This window comes from Convolutriloba macropyga, chromosome 10 (genome assembly GCF_964194025.1).
Source record: "Convolutriloba macropyga chromosome 10, txConMacr16.3, whole genome shotgun sequence".
Classification (NCBI taxonomy): Eukaryota; Metazoa; Xenacoelomorpha; order Acoela; family Convolutidae; genus Convolutriloba; species Convolutriloba macropyga.
The window spans coordinates 30,385,183-30,410,478 of record NC_134477.1 but is presented as its reverse complement, the minus strand read 5'-3'; the positions used below and the strand labels follow the sequence as shown (position 1 = coordinate 30,410,478).

Genomic DNA, 25,296 nt, shown 5'->3' with positions numbered 1-25,296 from the left:
CAACTGAGAATTCTACCCAACAAAAATATTAGCTCACAGCAGCCACTTCTCACAAACACTCAATGAGTTAAAATTACAGCATCAAGAAATTAATTGACTCAACTAGACAATTGGTTTCATTAGGCAATCATTTTTATTCAATTTTCTTTCAATGCAAAGAATTGATATTCATAGACAGCAAGCGAACACTTCACGTGTACTTTCATGGTTTTGATTTTAAAGCTGAAGACCTGCGCCCGAAATAACTAATTTCCACCAAGCTAACCGCGTTGATGCATAGCATCGACGCCGGCTTAATACTAGGCGTCCAAAGGTTTTCTACAAAATATGATATTCAATGCAGTTAGTTTCTTGGCAAACCATAAGCAGGGATCAAACACTTTTCAAGCAACTAGCGGCGTTTATTCATAGCACCAACGCCGGCTCAGCACATGGACAATATAGATTCCTCCCAAAACATAAGTCAGCTCCAGCAGTCGCTACCCAAAAAACATATCCATAACTGACTAACGTAGGGCAAATTGCTCTTAAACGACTAGCCAGAGGTTTTCTTCGTCATTAGCTAGCTAGCTACGTTATACGGAGTCTAGCTTAGGTTTAATAGAACGGACGTGGCGTGAACATGGCGAAGGAGGGAGGCCAAAGGGTTGTGACGGCATGGGGGAGGGGGTCGCGCGTTGTGTTAAGGGTGGAACGATGAGCATGGGGTGGGGATGGGGAGGTGGTCAACGTCTAAGGACCGCCTTTCACAGCATATATTTCTGATACCAAAAATTTCGGTGAATCGCATAACTTTACAAAGCCAAAAGGCTCTACGAGAACTTTTTACTTGTTCATCCCTTTTTTTAGGACCAGATGTCAAATGGTCAGACAAAAAATCGGCTAGAGAAACTCGCATTAAAAAGGTCACAGGTCTAACATAATTCACTAACTTCGTTTGAGAGCCATTCGTTTGAGGTCAGTAAATTACCTTAGTCATGACATGCACCCTGTCAATTTTTATGCTATATATAAAACCAATGAATTAACAAACTATTTTTGTTACGTTACAAAGCGTTTAATCTTGGAATTAGCAGAGCAAGTAATTGCATAGCCTTGTTTTCAAAGCATCTCGTGTGTATTTCATGCTTGCGGTTTTCAAACTGAAAACGTGAGCTCGAAAAAATAATTTACGCCAAGCTAACCGCGTTGATGCATAGCATCGACGCCGGCTTAATACTAGGCAACTGAGAATTCTACCCAACAAAAATACTAGCTCAGCAGCCACTTCTCACAAACACTCAATGAGTTAAAACTACAGCATCAAGAACTTAATTGACTCAACTAGACAATTGGTTTCATTAAGCAATCATTTTTATTCAATTTTCTTTCAATGCAAAGAATTGATATTCATAGACAGCAAGCGAACACATCACGTGTACTTTCATGGTTTTGGTTTTAAAGCTGAAAACCTGCACCCGAAATAACTAATTTCCGCCAACTTAACCGCGTTGATGCATAGCATCGACGCCGGCTTAATACTAGGCGTCCAAAGGTTTTCTACAAAATATGATATTCAATGCAGTTAGTCTCTTGGCAAACCATAAGCAGGGTCCAAACACTTTTCAAGCAACTAGCGGCGTTTATTCATAGCACCAACGCCGGCTCAGCACATGGACAAAATAGATTCCTCCCAAAAAATAAGTCAGCTCAAGCAGTCGCTACCCAAAAAACAGATATCCAAAACTGACTAACGTATGGCAAATTGCTCTTAAACGACTAGCCAGAGGTTTTCTTCGTCATTAGCTAGCTGCGGTATACGGAGTCTAGCTTAGGTTTAATAGAATGGACGTGGCGTGACATGGCGAAGGAGGGAGGCGAAAGGGTGGTGACGGCACGGAAGAGGGGGTCGCGCGTTGTGTTAAGGGTGGAACGATGAGCATGGGGTGGTGATGGGGGAGGTGGTCAACGTCTAAGGACCGCCTTTCACAGCATATATTTCTGATACCAAAAATTTCGGTGAATCGCATAACTTTACAAAGTCAAAAAGCTCTACGAGAACTTTTACTTGTTCATCCCTTTTTTGAGGACCACATGTCAAATGGTCAGACAAAAAATCGGCTAGAGAAACTCGCATTAAAGAGGTCACAGGTCTAACATAATTCACTAACTTCGTTTGAGAGCCATTCGTTTGAGGTCAGTAAATTACCTTAGTCATGACATGCACCCTGTCAATTTTTATGCTATATATAAAACCAATGAATTGACAAACTATTTTTGTTACGTTACAAAGCGTTTAATCTTGGAGTTAGCAGCGCAAGTAATTGCACAGCCTTGTTTTCAAAGCATCTCGTGTGTATTTCATGCTTTCGGTTTTCAAACTGAAAACGTGAGCTCGAAAAAATAATTTACGCCAAGCTAACCGCGTTGATGCATACCATCGACGCCGGCTTAATACTAGGCAACTGAGAATTCTACCCAACAAAAATATTAGCTCAGAGCAGCCACTTCTCACAAACACTCAATGAGTTAAAACTACAGCATCAAGAACTTAATTGACTCAACTAGACAATTGGTTTCATTAAGCAATCATTTTTATTCAATTTTCTTTCAATGCAAAGAATTGATATTCATAGACAGCAAGCAAACACTTCACGTGTACTTTCATGGTTTTGATTTTAAAGCTGAAAACCTGCGCCCGAAATAACTAATTTCCACCAAGCTAACCGCGTTGATGCAGAGCATCAACGCCGGCTTAATACTAGGCGTCCAAAGGTTTTCTACAAAATATGATATTCAATGAAGTTAGTTTCTTGGCAAATCATAAGCAGGGATCAAACACTTTTCAAGCAACTAGCGGCGTTTATTCATAGCACCAACGCCGGCTCAGCACATGGACAATATAGATTCCTCCCAAAACATAAGTCAGCTCCAGCCGTCGCTACCCAAAAAACATATCCATAACTGACTAACGTAGGGCAAATTGCTCTGAAACGACTAGCCAGAGGTTTTATTCGTCATTAGCTAGCTACGGTATACGGAGTCTAGCTTAGGTTTAATAGAATGGACGTGGCGTGAACATGGCGAAGGAGGGAGGCGAAAGGGTGGTGACAGCACGGGGGAGGGGGTCGCGCGTTGTGTTAAGGGTGGAACGATGAGCATGGGGTGGGGATGGGGGAGGTGGTCAACGTCTAAGGACCGCCTTTCACAGCATATATTTCTGGTACCAAAACTTTCGGTGAATCGCATAACTTAACAAAGCCAAAAAGTTCTAAGAGAACTTTTACTTGTTCATCCCTTTTTTGAGGACCACATGTCAAATGGTCAGACAAAAAATCGGCTAGAGAAACTTGCATTTAAAAGGTCACAGGTCTAACATAGTTCACTAACTTCGTTTGAGAGCCATTCGTTTGAGGTCAGTAAATTACCTTAGTCATGACATGCACCCTGTCAATTTTTATGCTAAATATAAAACCAATGAACTGACAAACTATTTTTGTTACGTTACAAAGCGTTTAATCTTGGAGTTAGCAGCGCAAGTAATTGCATAGCCTTGTTTTCAAAGCATCTCGTGTGTATTTCATGCTTTCGGTTTTCAAACTGAAAACGTGAGCTCGAAAAAAAAAATTTACGCCAAGCTAACCGCGTTGATGCATAGCATCGACGCCGGCTTAATACTAGGCAACTGAGAATTCTACCCAACAAACATATTAGCTCACAGCAGCCACTTCTCACAAACACTCAATGGGTTAAAACTACAGCATCAAGAACTTAATTGACTCAACTAGACAATTGGTTTCATTAAGCAATCATTTTTATTCAATTTTCTTTCAATGCAAAGAATTGATATTCATAGACAGCAAGCGAACACTTCACGTGTACTTTCATGGTTTTGATTTTAAAGCTGAAAACCTGCGCCCGAAATAACTAATTTCAACCAAGCTAACCGCGTTGATGCATAGCATCAACGCCGGCTTAATACTAGGCGTCCAAAGGTTTTCTACAAAATATGATATTCAATGAAGTTAGTTTCTTGGCAAATCATAAGCAGGGATCAAACACTTTTCAAGCAACTAGCGGCGTTTATTCATAGCACCAACGCCGGCTCAGCACATGGACAATATAGATTCCTCCCAAAACATAAGTCAGCTCCAGCCGTCGCTACCCAAAAAACATATCCATAACTGACTAACGTAGGGCAAATTGCTCTGAAACGACTAGCCAGAGGTTTTATTCGTGATTAGCTAGCTACGGTATACGGAGTCTAGCTTAGGTTTAATAGAATGGACGTGGCGTGAACATGGCGAAGGAGGGAGGCGAAAGGGTGGTGACAGCACGGGGGAGGGGGTCGCGCGTTGTGTTAAGGGTGGAACGATGAGCATGGGGTGGGGATGGGGGAGGTGGTCAACGTCTAAGGACCGCCTTTTACAGCATATATTTCTGATACCAAAACTTTCGGTGAATCGCATAACTTTACAAAGCCAAAAAGCTCTACGAGAACTTTTACTTGTTCATCCCTTTTTTGAGGACCACATGTCGAAAGGTCAGACAAAAAATCGGCTAGAGAAACTCGCATTAAAAAGGTCACAGGTCTAACATAATTCACTAACTTCGTTTGAGAGCCATTCGTTTGAGGTCAGTAAATTACCTTAGTCATGACATGCACCCTGTCAATTTTTATGCTATATATAAAACCAATGAATTGACAAACTATTTTTGTTACGTTACAAAGCGTTTAATCTTGGAGTTAGCAGCGCAAGTAATTGCATAGCCTTGTTTTCAAAGCATCTCGTGCGTATTTCATGCTTTCGGTTTTCAAACTGAAAACGTGAGCTCGAAAAAATAATTTACGCCTAGCTAACCGCGTTGATGCATAGCATCGACGCCGGCTTAATACTAGGCAACTGAGAATTCTACCCAACAAAAATATTAGCTCACAGCAGCCACTTCTCACAAACACTCAATGGGTTAAAACTACAGCATCAAGAACTTAATTGACTCAACTAGACAATTGGTTTCATTAAGCAATCATTTTTATTCAATTTTCTTTCAATGCAAAGAATTGATATTCATAGACAGCAAGCAAACACTTCACGTGTACTTTCATGGTTTTGATTTTAAAGCTGAAAACCTGCGCCCGAAATAACTAATTTCAACCAAGCTAACCGCGTTGATGCATAGCATCAACGCCGGCTTAATACTAGGCGTCCAAAGGTTTTCTACAAAATATGATATTCAATGAAGTTAGTTTCTTGGCAAATCATAAGCAGGGATCAAACACTTTTCAAGCAACTAGCGGCGTTTATTCATAGCACCAACGCCGGCTCAGCACATGGACAATATAGATTCCTTCCAAAACATAAGTCAGCTCCAGCCGTCGCTACCCAAAAAACATATCCATAACTGACTAACGTAGGGCAAATTGCTCTGAAACGACTAGCCAGAGGTTTTATTCGTCATTAGCTAGCTACGGTATACGGAGTCTAGCTTAGGTTTAATAGAATGGACGTGGCGTGAACATGGCGAAGGAGGGAGGCGAAAGGGTGGTGACAGCACGGGGGAGGGGGTCGCGCGTTGTGTTAAGGGTGGAACGATGAGCATGGGGTGGGGATGGGGGAAGTGGTCAACGTCTAAGGACCCCCCTTTACAGCATATATTTCTGATACCAAAACTTTCGGTGAATCGCATAACTTTACAAAGCCAAAAAGCTCTACGAGAACTTTTACTTGTTCATCCCTTTTTTGAGGACCACATGTCAAAAGGTCAGACAAAAAATCGGCTAGAGAAACTCGCATTAAAAAGGTCACTGGTCTAACATAATTCACTAACTTCGTTTGAGAGCCATTCGTTTGAGGTCAGTAAATTACCTTAGTCATGACATGCACCCTGTCAATTTTTATGCTATATATAAAACCAATGAATTGACAAACTATTTTTGTTACGTTACAAAGCGTTTAATCTTGGAGTTAGCAGCGCAAGTAATTGCATAGCCTTGTTTTCAAAGCATCTCGTGTGTATTTCATGCTTTCGGTTTTCAAACTGAAAACGTGAGCTCGAAAAAATAATTTACGCCAAGCTAACCGCGTTGATGCATAGCATCGACGCCGGCTTAATACTAGGCAACTGAGAATTCTACCCAACAAAAATATTAGCTCACAGCAGCCACTTCTCACAAACACTCAATGAGTTAAAACTACAGCATCAAGAACTTAATTGACTCAACTAGACAATTGGTTTCATTAAGCAATCATTTTTATTCGATTTTCTTTCAATGCAAAGAATTGATATTCATAGACAGCAAGCGAACAGTTTGAGGTCAGTAAATTATATTAGTCATGACATGCACCCTGTCAATTTTTATGCTATATATAAAACCAATGAATTGACAAACTATTTTTGTTACGTTACAAAGCGCTTAATCTTGGAGTTAGCAGCGCAAGTAATTGCATAGCCTTGTTTTCAAAGCATCTCGTGTGTATTTCATGCCTTCGGTTTTCAAACTGAAAACGTGAGCACGAAAAAATAATTTACGCCAAGCTAACCGCGTTGATGCATAGCATCGACGCCGGCTTAATACTAGGCAACTGAGAATTCTACCCAACAAAAATATTAGCTCACAGCAGCCACTTCTCACAAACACTCAATGAGTTAAAACTACAGCATCAAGAACTTAATTGACTCAACTAGACAATTGGTTTCATTAAGCAATCATTTTTATTCAATTTTCTTTCAATGCAAAGAATTGATATTCATAGACAGCAAGCGAATACTTCACGTGTACTTTCATGGTTTTGATTTTAAAGCTGAAAACCTGCGCCCGAAATAACTAATTTCCACCAAGCTAACCGCGTTGATGCATAGCATGAACGCCGGCTTAATACTAGGCGTCCAAAGATTTTCTACAAAATATGATATTCAATGCAGTTACTTTTTGGCAAACCATTAGCAGGGATCAAACACTTTTCAAGCAAATAGCGGCGTTTATTCATAGCACCAACGCCGGCTTAGCACATGGACAATATAGATTCCTCCCAAAAAATAAGTCAGCTCAAGCAGTCGCTACCCAAAAAACAGATATCCATAACTGACTAACGTAGGGCAAATTGCTCTGAAACGACTAGCCAGAGGTTTTATTCGTCATTAGCTAGCTACGGTATACGGAGTCTAGCTGAGGTTTAATAGGATGGACGTGGCGTGAACATGGCGAAGGAGGGAGGCGAAAGGGTGGTGACAGCACGGGGGAGGGGGTCGCGCGTTGTGTTAAGGGTGGAACGATGAGCATGGGGTGGGGATGGGGGAGGTGGTCAACGTCTAAGGACCGCCTTTCACAGCATAAATTTCTGATACCAAAAACTTTCGGTGAATCGCATAACTTTACAAAGCCAAAAGGCTATACGAGACAAAAAATCGGGTAGAGAAACTCGCATTAAAAAGGTCACAGGTCTAACATAATTCACTAACTTCGTTTGAGAGCCATTCGTTTGAGGTCAGTAAATTACCTTAGTCATGACATGCACCCTGTCAATTTTTATGCTATATATAAAACCAATGAATTAACAAACTATTTTTGTTACGTTACAAAGCGTTTAATCTTGGAGTTAGCAGCGCAAGTAATTGCATAGCCTTGTTTTCAAAGCATCTCGTGTGTATTTCATGCTTTCGGTTTTCAAACTGAAAACGTGAGCTCGAAAAAATAATTTACGCCAAGCTAACCGCGTTGATGCATAGCATCGACGCCGGCTTAATACTAGGCAACTGAGAATTCTACCCAAAAAAAATATTAGCTCACAGCAGCCACTTCTCACAAACACTCAATGAGTTAAAACTACAGCATCAAGAACTTAATTGACTCAACTAGACAATTGGTTTCATTAAGCAATCATTTTTATTCAATTTTCTTTCAATGCAAAGAATTGATATTCATAGAAAGCAAGCGAACACTTCACGTGTACTTTCATGGTTTTGGTTTTAAAGCTGAAAACCTGCGCCCGAAATAACTAATTTCCGCCAAGCTAACCGCGTTGATGCATAGCATCGACGCCGGCTTAATACTAGGCGTCCAAAGGTTTTCTACAAAATATGATATTCAATGCAGTTAGTTTCTTGGCAAACCATAAGCAGGGATCAAACACTTTTCAAGCAACTAGCGGCGTTTATTCATAGCACCGACGCCGGCTCAGCACATGGACAATATAGATTCCTCCCAAAAAAATAAGTCAGCTCAAGCAGTCGCTACCCAGAAAAACAGATATCCATAACTGACTAACGGAGGGCAAATTGCTCTCAAACGACTAGCCAGAGGTTTTCTTCGTCATTAGCTAGCTACGGTATACGGAGTCTAGCTTAGGTTTAATAGAATGGACGTGGCTTGAACATGGCAAAGGAGGGAGGTGAAAGGGTGGTTACGGCACGAGGGAGGGGGTCGCGCGTTGTGTTAAGGGTGGAACGATGAGCATGGGGTGGGGATGGGGGAGGTGGTCAACGTTTAAGGACCGCCTTTCACAGCATATATTTCTGATACCAAAACTTTCGATGAATCGCATAACTTTACAAAGCCAAAGGCTCTACGAGAACTTTTACTTGTTCATCCCTTTTTTGTGGAACAGATGTCAAATGGTCAGACAAAAAATCGGCTAGCGAAACTCGCATTAAAAAGGTCACAGGTCTAACATAATTCACTAACTTCGTTTGAGAGCCATTCGTTTGAGGTCAGTAAATTACCTTAGTCATGACAAGCACCCTGTCATTTTTTATGCTATACATAAAACCAATGAATTAACAAACAATTTTTGTTACGTTACAAAGCGTTTAATCTTGGAGTTAGCAGCGCAAGTAATTGCATAGCCTTGTTTTCAAAGCATCTCGTGTGTATTTCATGCTTTCGGTTTTCAAACTGAAAACGTGAGCTCGAAAAAAATAATTTACGCCAAGCTAACCGCGTTGATGCATAGCATCGACGCCGGCTTAATACTAGGCAACTGAAAATTCTACCCAACAAAAATATTAGCTCACAGCAGCCACTTCTCTCAAACACTCAATGAGTTAAAACTACAGCATCAAGAACTTAATTGACTCAACTAGAAAATTGGTTTCATTAAGCAATCATTTTTATTCAATTTTCTTTCAATGCAAAGAATTGATATTCATAGACAACAAGCGAACACTTCACGTGTACTTTCAAGGTTTTGGTTTTAAAGCTGAAAACCTGCGCCCGAAATAACTAAATTTTGCCAAGCTAACCGCGTTGATGCATAGCATCGACGCCGGCTTAATACTAGGCGTCCAGAGGTTTTCTACAAAATATGATATTCAATGCAGTTAGTTTCTTGGCAAACCATAAGCAGGGATCAAACACTTTTCAAGCAACTAGCGGCGTTTATTCATAGCACCAGCGCCGGCTCAGCACATGAACAATATAGATTCCTCCCAAAAAATAAGTCAGCTCAAGCAGTCGCTACCCAAAAAATAGATATCCATAACTGACTAACGTAGGGCAAATTGCTCTTAAACGACTAGCCAGAGGTTTTCTTCGGCATTAGCTAGCTACGGTATACGGAGTCCAGCTCAGGTTTAATAGAATGGACGTGGCGTGAACATGGCGAAGGAGGGAGGCGAAAGGGTGGTGACGGCACGGGGGAGGGGGTCGCGCGTTGTGTTAAGGGTGGAAAGATGAGCATGGGGTGGGGATGGGTGAGGTGGTCAACGTCTAAGGACCGCCTTTCACAGCATATATTTCTGATACCAAAACTTTCGGTGAATCGCATAACTTTACAAAGCCAAAAGGCTCTACGAGAACTTTCACTTGTTCATCCCTTTTTTGAGGACCAGATGTCAAATGGTCAGACAAAAAATCGGCTAGAGAAACTCGCATTAAAAAGGTCACAGGTCTAACATAATTCACTAACTTCGTTTGAGAGCCATTCGTTTGAGGTCAGTAAATTACCTTAGTCATAACATGCACCCTGTCAATTTATATGCTATATATAAAACCAATGAATTAACAAACTATTATTGTTACGTTACAAAGCGTTTAATCTTGGAGTTAGCAGCGCAAGTAATTGCATAGCCTTGTTTTCAAAGCATCTCGTGTGTATTTCATGCTTTCGGTTTTCAAACTGAAAACGTGAGCTCGAAAAAAATAATTTACGCCAAGCTAACCGCGTTGATGCATAGCATCGACGCCGGCTTAATACTAGGCAACTGAAAATTCTACCCAACAAAAATATTAGCTCACAGCAGCCACTTCTCTCAAACACTCAATGAGTTAAAACTACAGCATCAAGAACTTAATTGACTCAACTAGAAAATTGGTTTCATTAAGCAATCATTTTTATTCAATTTTCTTTCAATGCAAAGAATTGATATTCATAGACAACAAGCGAACACTTCACGTGTACTTTCAAGGTTTTGGTTTTAAAGCTGAAAACCTGCGCCCGAAATAACTAAATTTTGCCAAGCTAACCGCGTTGATGCATAGCATCGACGCCGGCTTAATACTAGGCGTCCAGAGGTTTTCTACAAAATATGATATTCAATGCAGTTAGTTTCTTGGCAAACCATAAGCAGGGATCAAACACTTTTCAAGCAACTAGCGGCGTTTATTCATAGCACCAGCGCCGGCTCAGCACATGAACAATATAGATTCCTCCCAAAAAATAAGTCAGCTCAAGCAGTCGCTACCCAAAAAATAGATATCCATAACTGACTAACGTAGGGCAAATTGCTCTTAAACGACTAGCCAGAGGTTTTCTTCGGCATTAGCTAGCTACGGTATACGGAGTCCAGCTCAGGTTTAATAGAATGGACGTGGCGTGAACATGGCGAAGGAGGGAGGCGAAAGGGTGGTGACGGCACGGGGGAGGGGGTCGCGCGTTGTGTTAAGGGTGGAAAGATGAGCATGGGGTGGGGATGGGTGAGGTGGTCAACGTCTAAGGACCGCCTTTCACAGCATATATTTCTGATACCAAAACTTTCGGTGAATCGCATAACTTTACAAAGCCAAAAGGCTCTACGAGAACTTTCACTTGTTCATCCCTTTTTTGAGGACCAGATGTCAAATGGTCAGACAAAAAATCGGCTAGAGAAACTCGCATTAAAAAGGTCACAGGTCTAACATAATTCACTAACTTCGTTTGAGAGCCATTCGTTTGAGGTCAGTAAATTACCTTAGTCATAACATGCACCCTGTCAATTTATATGCTATATATAAAACCAATGAATTAACAAACTATTATTGTTACGTTACAAAGCGTTTAATCTTGGAGTTAGCAGCGCAAGTAATTGCATAGCCTTGTTTTCAAAGCATCTCGTGTGTATTTCATGCTTTCGGTTTTCAAACTGAAGACGTGAGCTCGAAAAAACAATTTACGCCAAGCTAACCGCGTTGATGCATAGCATCGACGCCGGCTTAATACTAGGCAACTGAGAATTCTACCCAACAAAAATATTAGCTCACAGCAGCCACTTCTCACAAACACTCAATGAGTTAAAACACAGCATCAAGAACTTAATTGACTCAACTAGACAATTGGTTTCATTAAGCAATCATTTTTATTCAATTTTCTTTCAATGCAAAGAATTGATATTCATAGACAGCAAGCGAACACTTCACGTGTACTTTCATGGTTTTGGTTTTAAAGCTGAAAACCTGCGCCCGAAATAACTAATTTCCGCCAAGCTAACCGCGTTGATGCATAGCATCGACGCCGGCTTAATACTAGGCGTCCAAAGGTTTTCTACAAAATATGATATTCAATGCAGTTAGTGTCTTGGCAAACCATAAGCAGGGATCAAACACTTTTAAAGCAACTAGCGGCGTTTATTCATAGCACCAACGCCGGCTCAGCATATGGACACTATAGATTCCTCCCAAAAAAATAAGTCAGCGCAAGCAGTCGCTACCCAAAAAACAGATATCCATAACTGACTAAAGTAGGGCAAATTGCTCTTAAACGGCTAGCCAGAGGTTTTCTTCGTCATTAGCTAGCTACGGTATACGGAGTCCAGCTCAGGTTTAATAGAATGGACGTGGCGTGAACATGGCGAAGGAGAGAGGCGAAAGGGTGGTGACGGCACGGGGGAGGGGGTCGCGCGTTGTGTTAAGGGTGGAACGATGAGCATGGGGTGGGGATGGGGGAGGTGGTCAACGTCTAAGGACCGCCTTTCACAGCATATATTCCTGATACCAAAACTTTCGGTGAATCGCATAACTTTACAAAGCCAAAAGGCTCTACGAGAACTTTTACTTGTTCATCCCTTTTTTGAGGACCAGATGTCAAATGGTCAGACAAAAAATCGGCTAGAGAAACTCGCATTAAAAAGGTCACAGGTCTAACATAATTCACTAACTTCGTTTGAGAGCCATTCGCTTGAGCTCAGTAAATTACCTTAGTCATGACATGCACCCTGTCAATTTTTATGCTATATATAAAAGCAATGAATTGACAAACTATTTTTGTTACGTTACAAAGCGTTTAATCTTGGAGTTAGCAGCGCAAGTAATTGCATAGCCTTGTTTTCAAAGCATCTCGTGTGTATTTCATGCTTTCGGTTTTCAAACTGAAAACGTGAGCTCGAAAAAATAATTTACGCCAAGCTAACCGCGTTGATGCATAGCATCGACGCCGGCTTAATACTAGGCAACTGAGAATTCTACCCAACAAAAATAATAGCTCACAGCAGCCACTTCTCACAAACACTCAATGAGTTAAAACTACAGCCTCAAGAACTTAATTGACTCAACTAGACAATTGGTTTCATTAAGCAATCATTTTTATTCAATTTTCTTTCAATGCAAAGAATTGATATTCATAGACAGCAAGCGAACACTTCACGTGTACTTTCATGGTTATGGTTTTAAAGCTGAAAACCTGCGCCCGAAATAACTAATTTCCGCCAAGCTAACCGCGTTGATGCATAGCATCGACGCCGGCTCAATACTAGGCGTCCAAAGGTTTTCTACAAAATATGATATTCAATGCAGTTAGTTTCTTGGCAAACCATAAGCAGGGATCAAACACTTTTCAAGCAACTAGCGGCGTTTATTCATAGCACCAACGCCGGCTCAGCACATGGACACTATAGATTCCTCCCAAAAAAATAAGTCAGCTCAAGCAGTCGCTACCCAAAAAAACAGATATCCATAACTGACTAAAGTAGGGCAAATTGCTCTTAAACGACTAGCCAGAGGTTTTCTTCGTCATTAGCTAGCTACGGTATACGGAGTCCAGCTTAGGTTTAATAGAATGGATGTGGCGTGAACATGGCGAAGGAGGGAGGCGAAAGGGGTGGTGACGGCACGGGGGAGGGGGTCCCGCGTTGTGTTAAGGGTGGAACGATGAGCATGGGGTGGGGATGAGAGAGGTAGTCAACGTCTAAGGACCGTCTTTCACAGCATACATTTCTGATACCAAAACTTTCGGTGAATCGCATAACTTTACAAAGCCAAAAGGCTCTACGAGAACTTTTACTTGTTCATCCCTTTTTTGAGGACCAGATGTCAAATGGTCAGACAAAAAATCGGTTAGAGAAACTCGCATTAAAAAGGTCACAGGTCTAACATAATTCACTAACTTCTTTTGAGAGCCATTCGTTTGAGGTCAGTAAATTACCTTAGTCATGACATGCACCCTGTCAGTTTTTATGCTATATATAAAACCAATGAATAACCAAACTATTTTTCTTACGTTACAAAGCGTTTAATCTTGGAGTTAGCAGCGCAAGTAATTGCATAGCCTTGTTTTCAAAGCATCTCGTGTGTATTTCATGCTTTCGGTTTTCAAACTGAAAACGTGAGCTCGAAAAAATAATTTACGCCAAGCTAACCGCGTTGATGCATAGCATCGACGCCGGCTTAATACTAGGCTACTGAGAATTCTACCCAACAAAAATATTAGCTCACAGCAGCCACTTCTCACAAACACTCAATGAGTTAAAACACAGCATCAAGAACTTAATTGACTCAACTAGACAATTGGTTTCATTAAGCAATCATTTTTATTCAATTTTCTTTCAATCCAAAGAATTGATATTCATAGACAGCAAGCGAACCCTTCACGTGTACTTTCATGCTTTTGGTTTTAAAGCTGAAAATCTGCGCCCGAAATAACTAATTTCCGCCAAGCTAACCGCGTTGATGCATAGCATCGACGCCGGCTTAATACTAGGCGTCCAAAGGTTTTCTACAAAATATGATATTCAATGCAGTTAGTTTCTTGGCAAACCATAAGCAGGGATCAAACACTTTTCAAGCAACTAGCGGCGTTTATTCATAGCACCAACGCCGGCTCAGCACATGGACACTATAGATTCCTCCCAAAAAAATAAGTCAGCTCAAGCAGTCGCTACCCAAAAAACAGATATCCATAACTGACTAAAGTAGGGCAAATTGCTCTTAAACGACTAGCCAGAGGTTTTCTTCGTCATTAGCTAGCTACGGTATACGGAGTCCAGCTTAGGCTTAATAGAATGGATGTGGCGTGAACAAGGCGAAGGAGGGAGGCGAAAGGGGTGGTGACGGCACGGGGGAGGGGGTCCCGCGTTGTGTTAAGGGTGGAACAATGAGCATGGGGTGGGGATGAGGGAGGTAGTCAACGTCTAAGGACCGTCTTTCACAGCATACATTTCTGATACCAAAACTTTCGGTGAATCGCATAACTTTACAAAGCCAAAAGGCTCTACGAGAACTTTTACTTGTTCATCCCTTTTTTGAGGACCAGATGTCAAATGGTCAGACAAAAAATCGGTTAGAGAAACTCGCATTAAAAAGCTCACAGGTCTAACATAATTCACTAACTTCTTTTGAGAGCCATTCGTTTGAGGTCAGTAAATTACCTTAGTCATGACATGCACCCTGTCAGTTTTTATGCTATATATAAAACCAATGAATTACCAAACTATTTTTGTTACGTTACAAAGCGTTTAATCTTGGAGTTAGCAGCGCAAGTAATTGCATAGCCTTGTTTTCAAAGCATCTCGTGTGTATTTCATGCTTTCGGTTTTCAAACTGAAAACGTGAGCTCGAAAAAATAATTTACGCCAAGCTAACCGCGTTGATGCATAGCATCGACGCCGGCTTAATACTAGGCAACTGAGAATTCTACCCAACAAAAATATTAGCTCACAGCAGCCACTTCTCACAAACACTCAATGAGTTAAAACACAGCATCAAGAACTTAATTGACTCAACTAGACAATTGCTTTCATTAAGCAATCATTTTTATTCAATTTTCTTTCAATGCAAAGAATTGATATTCATAGACAGCAAGCGAACACTTCACGTGTACTTTCATGGTTTTGGTTTTAAAGCTGAAAACCTGCGCCCGAAATAACTAATTTCCGCCAAGCTAACCGCGTTGATGCATAGCATCGACGCCGGCTTAATACTAGGCGTCCAAAAGTTTTCTACAAAATATGATATTCAATGCAGTTAGTTTTTTGGCAAACCATTAGCAGGGATCAAACACTTTTCAAGCAACTAGCGGCGTTTATTCATAGCACCAACGCCGGCTTAGCACATGGACAATATAGATTCCTCCCAAAAAGTAAGTCAGCTCAAGCAGTCGCTACCCAAAAAACAGATATCTATAAGTGACTAACGTAGGGCAAATTGCTCTTAAACGACTAGCCAGAGGTTTTATTCGTCATTAGCTAGCTACGGTATACGGAGTCTAGCTTAAGTTTAATAGAATGGACGTGGCGTGAACAAGGCGAAGGAGGGAGGCGAAAGGGTGGTGACAGCACGGGGGAGGGGGTCGCGCGTTGTGTTAAGGGTGGAACGATGAGCATGGGGTGGGGATGGGGGAGGTGGTCAACGTCTAAGGACCGCCTTTCACAGCATATATTTCTGATACCAAAACTTTCGGTGAATCGCATAACTTTACAAAGCCAAAAGGCTCTACGAGAACTTTTACTTGTTCATCCCTTTTTTGAGGACCAGATGTCAAATGGTCAGACAAAAAATCGGTTACAGAAACTCGCATTAAAAAGGTCACAGGTCTAACATAATTCACTAACTTCTTTTGAGAGCCATTCGTTTGAGGTCAGTAAATTACCTTAGTCATGACATGCACCCTGTCAATTTTTATGCTATATATAAAACCAATGAAATAACAAACTATTTTTGTTAAGTTACAAAGCGTTTAATCTTGGAGTTAGCAACGCAAGTAATTGCATAGCCTTGTTTTCAAAGCATCGCGTGTGTATTTCAGGCTTTCGGTTTTCAAACTGAAAACGTGAGCTCGAAAAAAATAATTTACGCCAAGCTAACCGCGTTGATGCATAGCATCGACGCCGGCTTAATACTAGGCAACTGAGAATTCTACCCAACAAAAATATTAGCTCACAGCAGCCACTTCTCACAAATACTCAATGAGTTAAAACACAGCATCAAGAACTTAATTGACTCAACTAGACAATTGGTTTCATTAGGCAATCATTTTTATTCAATTTTCTTTCAATGCAAAGAATTGATATTCATAGACAGCAAGCAAACACTTCACGTGTACTTTCATGGTTTTGGTTTTAAAGCTGAAAACCTGCGCCCGAAATAACTAATTTCCGCCAAGCTAACCGCGTTGATGCATAGCATCGACGCCGGCTTAATACTAGGCGTCCAAAGGTTTTCTACAAAATATGATATTCAATGCAGTTACTTTTTGGCAAACCATTAGCAGGGATCAAACACTTTTCAAGCAAATAGCGGCGTTTATTCATAGCACCAACGCCGGCTTAGCACATGGACAATATAGATTCCTCCCAAAAAATAAGTCAGCTCAAGCAGTCGCTACCCAAAAAACAGATATCTATAAGTGACTAACGTAGGGCAAATTGCTCTTAAACGACTAGCCAGAGGTTTTATTCGTCATTAGCTAGCTACGGTATACGGAAATAACAAAAAATCGGTTAGAGAAACTCGCATTAAAAAGGTCACAGGTCTAACATAATTCACTAACTTCTTTTGAGAGCCATTCGTTTGAGGTCAGTAAATTACCTTAGTCATGACATGCACCCTGTCAATTTTTATGCTATATATAAAACCAATGAATTAACAAACTATTTTTGTTAAGTTACAAAGCGTTTAATCTTGGAGTTAGCAACGCAAGTAATTGCATAGCCTTGTTTTCAAAGCATCGCGTGTGTATTTCATGCTTTCGGTTTTCAAACTGAAAACGTGAGCTCGAAAAAAAATAATTTACGCCAAGCTAACCGCGTTGATGCATAGCATCGACGCCGGCTTAATACTAGGCAACTGAGAATTCTACCCAACAAAAATATTAGCTCACAGCAGCCACTTCTCACAAACACTAAATGAGTTAAAACTACAGCATCAAGAACTTAATTGACTCAACCAGACAATTGGTTTCATTAAGCAATCATTTTTTATTATTCAATTTTCTTTCAATGCAAAGGATTGATATTCATAGACAGAAAGCAAACACTTCACGTGTACTTTCATGGTTTCGGTTTTAAAGCTGAAAACCTGCGCCCGAAATAACTAAGTTCCGCCAAGCTAACCGCGTTGATGTATAACATCAACGCCGGCTTAATCCTTGGCGTCCAAAGAAATTCCGCTCAAGATTTCAGCCCAATGCACAAAGTTAAGGTTTAAAGTTTTATAAGCTGAATAAGTTGAGGCTGCTTCTACACAGTAAAGATTCCTTACGTATAAAAACCGATTTTATAAAAGTTACGTACCTGCAAGGACAATAGTATCTCTTCTTAGACTGGGTTTCTTGTTCCACGTACAGCTGGCTTCGCCCATTTTGCACAGATCAGCCATAAGATCCCGCATGTCTGGATATCTTACGCAAATCTCATCAACGTCTACTGTGATCATTTTGAAACCAGCTTGGTGCAATAGTCTGGAAAAATAAGAACTGCTGAAACAAATTCCTAGCCAAGGAAGAAACATTGCTTAAATGATGCTTGCCACAATGCTAGTGGCAAGGGCAATAACACAGAGTGGTAACTTTGAGTGAACGAAAATTAGGATCTTGATTGGGTAGAACGGTTGTTGTGCAAAATAAAGATCATGACTTTAGTAATGTACGGTTAGGAAAAGTTAACCATCCTTAAAAGCTACTTTTTATAAAGATCTGAGAGCTATTAATCTGCGGCAATGGCTTACATTCGATAAATCCTGCAACTTTTTGCCATCTAGGAACAATTCAATTCTAACTGATAAGAGTACGGGTATCATGCATCACAATAGGTTATGGTTTAATGTTGATGTCATATAATAGAGCTATTATGCAGCAAATTTGATAACATGTAGCAAATTATGCAGCAAAGACGGCATCAGTAGATTACCCAAAAGCATCAGTTGCCTCGACTACGAGCCCATTTTCAGCTGAAGAGATATAACAGGACAGAATCCCTTTTAAGCAAGATTAGTCGTTTCTTGTTTACTAAGTACTTACTGCTGAAATATCAGTCCTGCTAGATATCAGTTGAACTAGTCATTCATAGTAATTTTACATCAAAAAACCTTGTTACGCACCTTCCCATATCGGGCATATTGACCATTGGCGAAACGTGAGGTCCAAACCCATTCTCTAGTTCCTGCTCGGCCAACTGAATCGCTGTTCTCAATTCAAACAAAGTGTCGCCTCCGAGCATAGATCCCAGAAACACTCCATCTGGTACTAGAGTCCTCATTACTCTGTGCATGAGACCAGGCAGATCATTAACCCAGTGCAAACTACCGCACGTTAACACTAAACAAACATTTTATTATAAAAAGTTGATAATATTGAATGATCATTTTAGCAATTTAAAAGTCTTCAAGACCGCGCTTCATCGGTTTTATCTCATTGCTTTTGATTTTTCTCTTCTGACCGTGGCCTTATTTACCAGATTGCGAACGTAAGTTGACTGAATTCTCAACTCCATTCAGTTGAAACAGCGGGCGAGGTGCCGCAAACGTGAAACCTGAGTCTTCACTTGCATAAATAATACAAGTTCACAAAAATGAAAAAATGACAAACATCAAGACAATAAAATGCATTACCAATACATATTCTTCAAAAAACTATATACCAGCTTAAGAACTTCTTTTCCTCAAACTTTAACTGTAACGAAAATAGCAACACAAGTTTTGGCAAACATCTACGAAAAGATTTCTAGACAAAACAAAAAGAACAGTTTGAAATGACCGAAAAAAAATGAAAAACAAATTAGGAAAAAAACAGGACAACGAACTTTTTAGAGAAGTGGAGAGATTTGAAATTGTCACATATGAACAAAATTGCAATAAAAACATAGCTGGCAGATTGCCAGAAAATAGCTTTGCAGATCTGCGGTCTCAAAAAGTAACCAAAACAATAAAGAAACTTAATTAAATGTTATACTCTGATTAAGCATCTGTTTAACTTATTGCTATTTCTTTCAGCTGCACCGAAATAAACTTCAATTACACTGACACACACACTTCACGTCATCTCTTTGAATCAAAAAGTAAAGAAAAGTCACTTTGAGGGAGGTTAAGGCTTTTTGAGAGTGAGGTAAGTCACGTGTGGCCAAAATTAATCACGCGATTGAACAAAACACCTCTCTCAGAGTGAAAAACGACGTCACGCACGCAAATGAGTTAAAATTGCAGAAAATGAGCAAAAAGCAGAAATGAAGTGATTCAGACGTCAAATGGTCGTAACAAAAATCTTGACGAAATAAAAAAATATAGCAGGATAAGTCCTGGAACAATTCAACGAAATTTAATTGTATAAACAGAAAACTAGACCAAAAAAGGTATATGAATGGATTGGAAAAATCATTTAGAAAAAATCTGATGACAAAAACTGAAAACATAGCCGGCAGATTGCCGGAGAATAGCTGCGATACACTTGTAGCCTACCATGAATTGAAAAAACGTAAGAAATAAGATCAACAGATCGACCACCAGCTTTGTAATAGGACACTAGACTTTTTGGGTTAAATTCGGAGTGTCATTTTTATTATACACATTTGCTCTACAAGGAAAACGCCCTAATGGAAATTTTTCATAATTAATATTCGATATTAAAACTCAAGACTCTATTACTCAGGACTTAGAGCATATAATTTTGGCACTATTTAGATGCACACTAATGACCTTTAATTAGTAAATGTTCATTAAAATTAAAATTCCATAAGTGAGTTCAGAAGTCATTTTTTGAGTGAGGAAAGTCACGTAGTTGACCTTAAAGCAGAAATGACGTCACGAACACAACTTTTAATTGCAAAGCAGTAGAAGTCACTGAAGTCATTGAAAAAGTCAATTCTAAGAACTCAGGGTAAGACGAAACAAAAATCTGTTAGGCGAAGTAAAAAAACATAGCAGGACAAGTCCTGAAAAACAATTCAAAGAATTGAATGAAAAACTCAGACGTACTCTACCTGATCAGCAGATCAACTGAACAATGCCAGCCAGATCACAAACAAAATCATCTACAAAACTGAGAAACTAAAAGAATCAAAACTAAACAAAAAATACTCATTTCTAAAACTCTTGAAACCTTTAAACCTAAGGCAAAACTTTTTCCCTTTAAAAATATCTATTTCAAAAATATGTTCAAACCCAATTTTTGTTTCTGAAATCGGTCCAGTATTATATCTGCAAAACCTGAAAAATATTCATTGGCCCTTGAAGATCGATTAACTCGAAAATGAACAAAAAATTTAGAAAATCAATTGCAAATTATAAAGAAAAGTTACTGAAAATTGTGATATAAAAATCTTCAGAATCATTGCTGTGTCTCTATGGGCTATCCAGTAACCCAATTCCAAGCTTAAAAAAAACTCATTGGCTCGATCGGCAATAATTTTTTTTTTAATTTCAAACTTCAAAAATAGAAATTCGTTCTATTAAAATGTTGAAAGCCATTCAATTGCCCACTAGCAACTATTTAAGAACATACTATCAACCCCTGGATGAGGATACCTGGCTACTGAGTCAAGAAAAAAATAAAATACAAATGTTTTGAAAAAACTTGCAAATTTCATCCAAAAACTTCTAAAAGTCGAAAGCTTAAATTATTGAAAACAAATCCATGCAACTAAAAATCATGCAGTAACTTTTTATCAGAACGTGGAATATGTTTTCTCGCACTTGAGAATGGACGAATATCAAAAACTGACAAAAACTTTAGGAAGCCTTAAAAAAAATTGCAGATTTTATCAAAAAAAATGCTAAAATTCGAGACATTAAAACGCTAAAAACCATTCCATTGTTACTAGAAACTATGCAGAGCCCTATTAACAAACATATCAAAAAATTCTAAAATTAATGATGGCAAAAACATGAAAACCATTCAATTAGCACTAGAAACTATGCAATAATCTATCATCAAACCCTTCATTAAAACCTAGAGGAGGTTTCTTGACACCTAGGGCTAAAAAAACTCAAAAAAATGACAATTTTAAAAAAATCTGAAAAAAATTGCAAAAATTAGTATCATTTTGCGTGTTTGTGTTTGTAGTACCAAAACATATAGCTCATAAAATGGCCATAACAAGCATATTTGTCTCTCAAAAACCCTTCGTCAATTTTTAAAAACTTCACCCTAAGACTAATCAAAACAAAAAATATTAAAAAACATGAAAACTTGCACCATTTTGAGCCCAAAAACTCCTAAAAATGACCTTTGAAAGACTACTAAAACCCACTTTGGACCTCTAATGAAACTTAGTGCCCGCTAGACTTTAAAATTTGAGTGATAATTTTTTACGCAACAAAACCACTTGCTTTTCCGTTCCCCTTCCTGTTACTGTTTAAGGGTGGCCAAAATCACCTCTTTAAATTGACTTCAAAAATCATGACAATGTGTGAAAAGACAGCTTGAAAAAAGACAGCTTCCCAATACAATTCAAATTCTTTGAATTGGAAAAAAAACAAGAGAAGCCCATTAAGAGCCCCAGCTTTCGCTTTGTGGCTATTAAACAAAATATTTTTTTTTCAAACTGAAGTGAAAAAATTCTGTTTGCCTTAAAACCACTCGCTTTTTTGCTCCGCGGACTGTTTGGTGTGATCACAATTACCACTCCATTATAGGAAACCAGCAAAATGTAAGAAAACATATGTATGATTGAAAAATAAACAACGTAGCAAAAAGATTCCTTAGAAGTCGGGAGCAATCAGCAGGCAACTCGATGTTGCAATCTGACCCCACTAATAGACGTCTCCAATTTAAAACCGCCATGTCTATGTCAACATAAAAATTAAGAGAAAAACATGAGATCCTTCAAGTTTGGTTTGTTTATGTCACTTCTACCTTTTTCAATTCGTAAGAAGTTTAATTCTATTCAAACAGTACAAAGATCGACAGCTTCATTCATTTGCGATAAGAAAAACAGAACCCTATTTTTAAAAATAAAAGCCTCACTGAATACTTAAGCTACACTCAAATATCAGGCGAACTAGCTGGTGCAAACTTGAATTCAACTAAAACCATAGAAAGGAAGCCATTATTGAGGACTGGAAAAGGAAACAAAAAACAGTTTCTCGCCTTAAAACCAAACCTAATTCATTAAGAAATAGTCATTTTTCTTTTATTGGTTTTTTCCTTGACTTCTTGGTTTTTGAAAATTATAAAAATTTATCCTCCATCAGAGAAAAACTGCTCTTCGAATACAATAGCACTGATTTTACCAATATCGGATAATTGAAACAAACATTAGCAGAGTTTCATTACGCGAAAATTTTTATTACCTTTATTTCACTGAACAATTTTATCACTATACACGATGTACAACTTTATGGTATAACCCTTTAACGGTTGAATTAATAAACGGCCTCTCTCATTATGCACGGCTTCCCATCAACGAATACTAGGGCAACGTATTTGGACAACCAAATATCTCATTTTCACTTTCAAGGCTTCCGTTTTCAAACTGAAAACATCCGCCCACAAAAGTAATTTCTTCCGCCATGTTAACCACGCTGATGAATAGCAACGACGCCGGCTTATAATACATGACAACAGAAAATTCTACCCAAAAACTTTAGTTCAATGCAGCCGCTTCTTATAAACAACAACTAAAATCAATTTGAACCTGACTTCATTACGCTATGTTTAATTGCATGTAATGTCTACTATTTAGTTTCTTAGCTCTACTAATGAACTAATTGACAATTTTTTCGTAGTTCAAAGCCTTTACACAATGAACAGCAAATAGCGCTACACAATTAGATGACACATTTTTGAAAAATCTTTTACTTCCATGGTTTCGGTTTTGCAGCTGCAAACCTGCGCCCGAAAATAATAATTTCCGTCAAGCTAACCGCGTTTATGCATAGCGACAACGCTGGCTTAATACTAGGCACAACAACGCTGGCTTAATACTAGGCAATTGGAAATTCCCCCCAACAAAAATGTTAGTTCAAGGCAGCCACTACTCAGAGAATTAATAAATTCAAACTAGACAATTGCTTTCATCCATTAAAGTTTTTCGATGTCATTTCAACTTTCTTATCTTACAAAGGATTGCTATCCGTGGACAGTAAGTGGCCCTGCGTAATTGGGTACTCATTGTTTTCTCTGTCTTCCCATGGTTTTGATTTTCAAGCTGAAAACATGCGCCCGAAAATAATTATTTACGCCAAGCTAACCGCATTGATGCATAGCATCAACTCCGGCTTAAAACTTGGCATCCGTAGATTTTCAGCTTACTTATTCTTAGAGTGCTTGATTTCCATGGACAGTAAAATTCAGCCTAATTGTTGTGATAAACTTATTAAATAGTCTCCAATTGCACCCGGGAGGCTATTTAATTGTGTTTCAGCTCTCTCTGTGGTTACTTGATATCAGAGGCCGGACTTTGATTGGGTAGCCCCGCTTACAGGGGATTTCAGATTCCGGCAGAAGATACCTTTGGATTGCCGCGCTCAGTTTATCAATATCAAGTATTCACCCAGCTATCCTTGATTGTAAAAATTAATTTGAGACAGCTTCCAATTAAGTTTCACTGCTTACAGAGGTTCAGTGACATTTTCTTTTTCACTAGTTGAGTTTCACCATTACAGTGGTGCGGTGTGTTTATTAGACCTAGGATAAGTTTTTGTTTTGAGAATGCCAACGAGAGGTCAGCTGTCGAAAGATTGTTCCATGGAGAAAGAAATAGCATGTAGTACTGACGCATGTCCCGTTCTAACAAAAGTTATTCTACCAAAAAATTTCGACTGCAGCAAGACTTTCATCTGTGGTTTCTGCTCCCGTAGGCAGCAGAAGGAGCCAAAAAGTTACTCAAGTGTGCTTTTAGACAACTTAACAAAAGAAAACAAGGCGCGGTCATGCATTGCGAGAGAAATCCGCCAAGAACAGCATGAACAAGAAAGCGAAAAACTGAATTTAATTATCAAGGGAACTACTCCGATCAGCTCAATCAATGATCATGAAGTTGTTACTAAAATTGCCCGATCTATTAATGTTGATATTCAGAGCAATCAAATTGAAACGAAGAGAATCGGCAAAGCCAGTGAAATCAATGGTCGGCAGCTTCTCCTGATCAAATTCAAGTGTCTATTGAAACGAAAAGAATTTCTTCGTAATTCGGCCAAATTGAAAGATACCGACGACTATTCAGCAGTATTTGTCGATCTTGATCTTACGAAGTCGGAACGTGAAGCGCAATATCAGCTTAGACTTGAGAAACGCTCACTTGAAAATAAATACACTGACAAAGCTTTCGTAATAAGAAAAGGGCGAGTAATTGGAAAACGGGATTGACTACCGCGTTATCTGACACAGCCTGTCAAAAGTATCCTGAAGTGTTTACTTCTCAACGTGCAAAGCATCCTTAGTTTAGAACGACGGCTCAATTTATATCAACTGCTCTCACACGAATCCCCAGACTTAGTTTGCCTCGTTGAAAAATGGATAGATGATTCAATACCAGATTCAGTCGTATTTTGTGGAATGCCCTACACTGTTGTTGCTAGAAGTGATCGAAACCAAGGAAAACACGGAGGTATTTTGCTTGCAGCACATCATTCTTTTTTGCAACTCTTCAGAATTTCGAGTTTGAAAATTGGCGATTTTTTCGTTAGCGGCGTGTTTAGTAACCGTTTTCTCCAACTTGGCCTTGTCCTCGTGTACCTACCCTCTATGGGATCAAAGTATTTTACAACAGCATCAATCGCAGAAAATTGTATTCTCGATCTGTACAATAATTTTAAACAGTTGGATGCACCGTCTCAAGAGTCGAAATTTGTGGTTATGGGTGATTTTAATCTGCCTAATGTAAATTGGGAAAGTAACACCACCTTGATCTCTGTTGATCAGTCTTTAATTGACTCGATGACACAGGAGTTGCTTTTAGAACAGATTATTAGATCTCCTACGC

At 39.3% G+C, this 25,296-nt stretch overlaps 2 protein-coding genes across 5 annotated transcripts in view; one reads left to right on the top strand and one right to left on the bottom strand.

Annotated features, from left to right (window-relative positions):
- LOC142347862 (arginine-hydroxylase NDUFAF5, mitochondrial-like) overlaps positions 1 to 25,296 on the bottom strand; it is a 38,414-nt gene that overhangs the window by 8,548 nt on the left and 4,570 nt on the right. For both annotated transcript variants that reach the window (XM_075399001.1, XM_075399002.1), the window contains exons 3-4: positions 18,479 to 18,695; positions 17,674 to 17,840 (exon numbers count right to left, since the gene is read on the bottom strand). In XM_075399001.1, the coding sequence (XP_075255116.1) occupies positions 17,674 to 17,840; positions 18,479 to 18,695 (384 nt within the window). The remainder of the gene's footprint in view (positions 1 to 17,673; positions 17,841 to 18,478; positions 18,696 to 25,296) is intronic.
- The window catches only part of LOC142347860 (putative E3 ubiquitin-protein ligase DTX2), a 346,790-nt gene continuing 345,166 nt past the window's right edge, over positions 23,673 to 25,296 (top strand). For all 3 annotated transcript variants that reach the window (XM_075399000.1, XM_075398999.1, XM_075398997.1), the window contains exon 1: positions 23,673 to 23,696. The gene's annotated coding sequence lies outside the window, so the exon portion shown is untranslated. The remainder of the gene's footprint in view (positions 23,697 to 25,296) is intronic.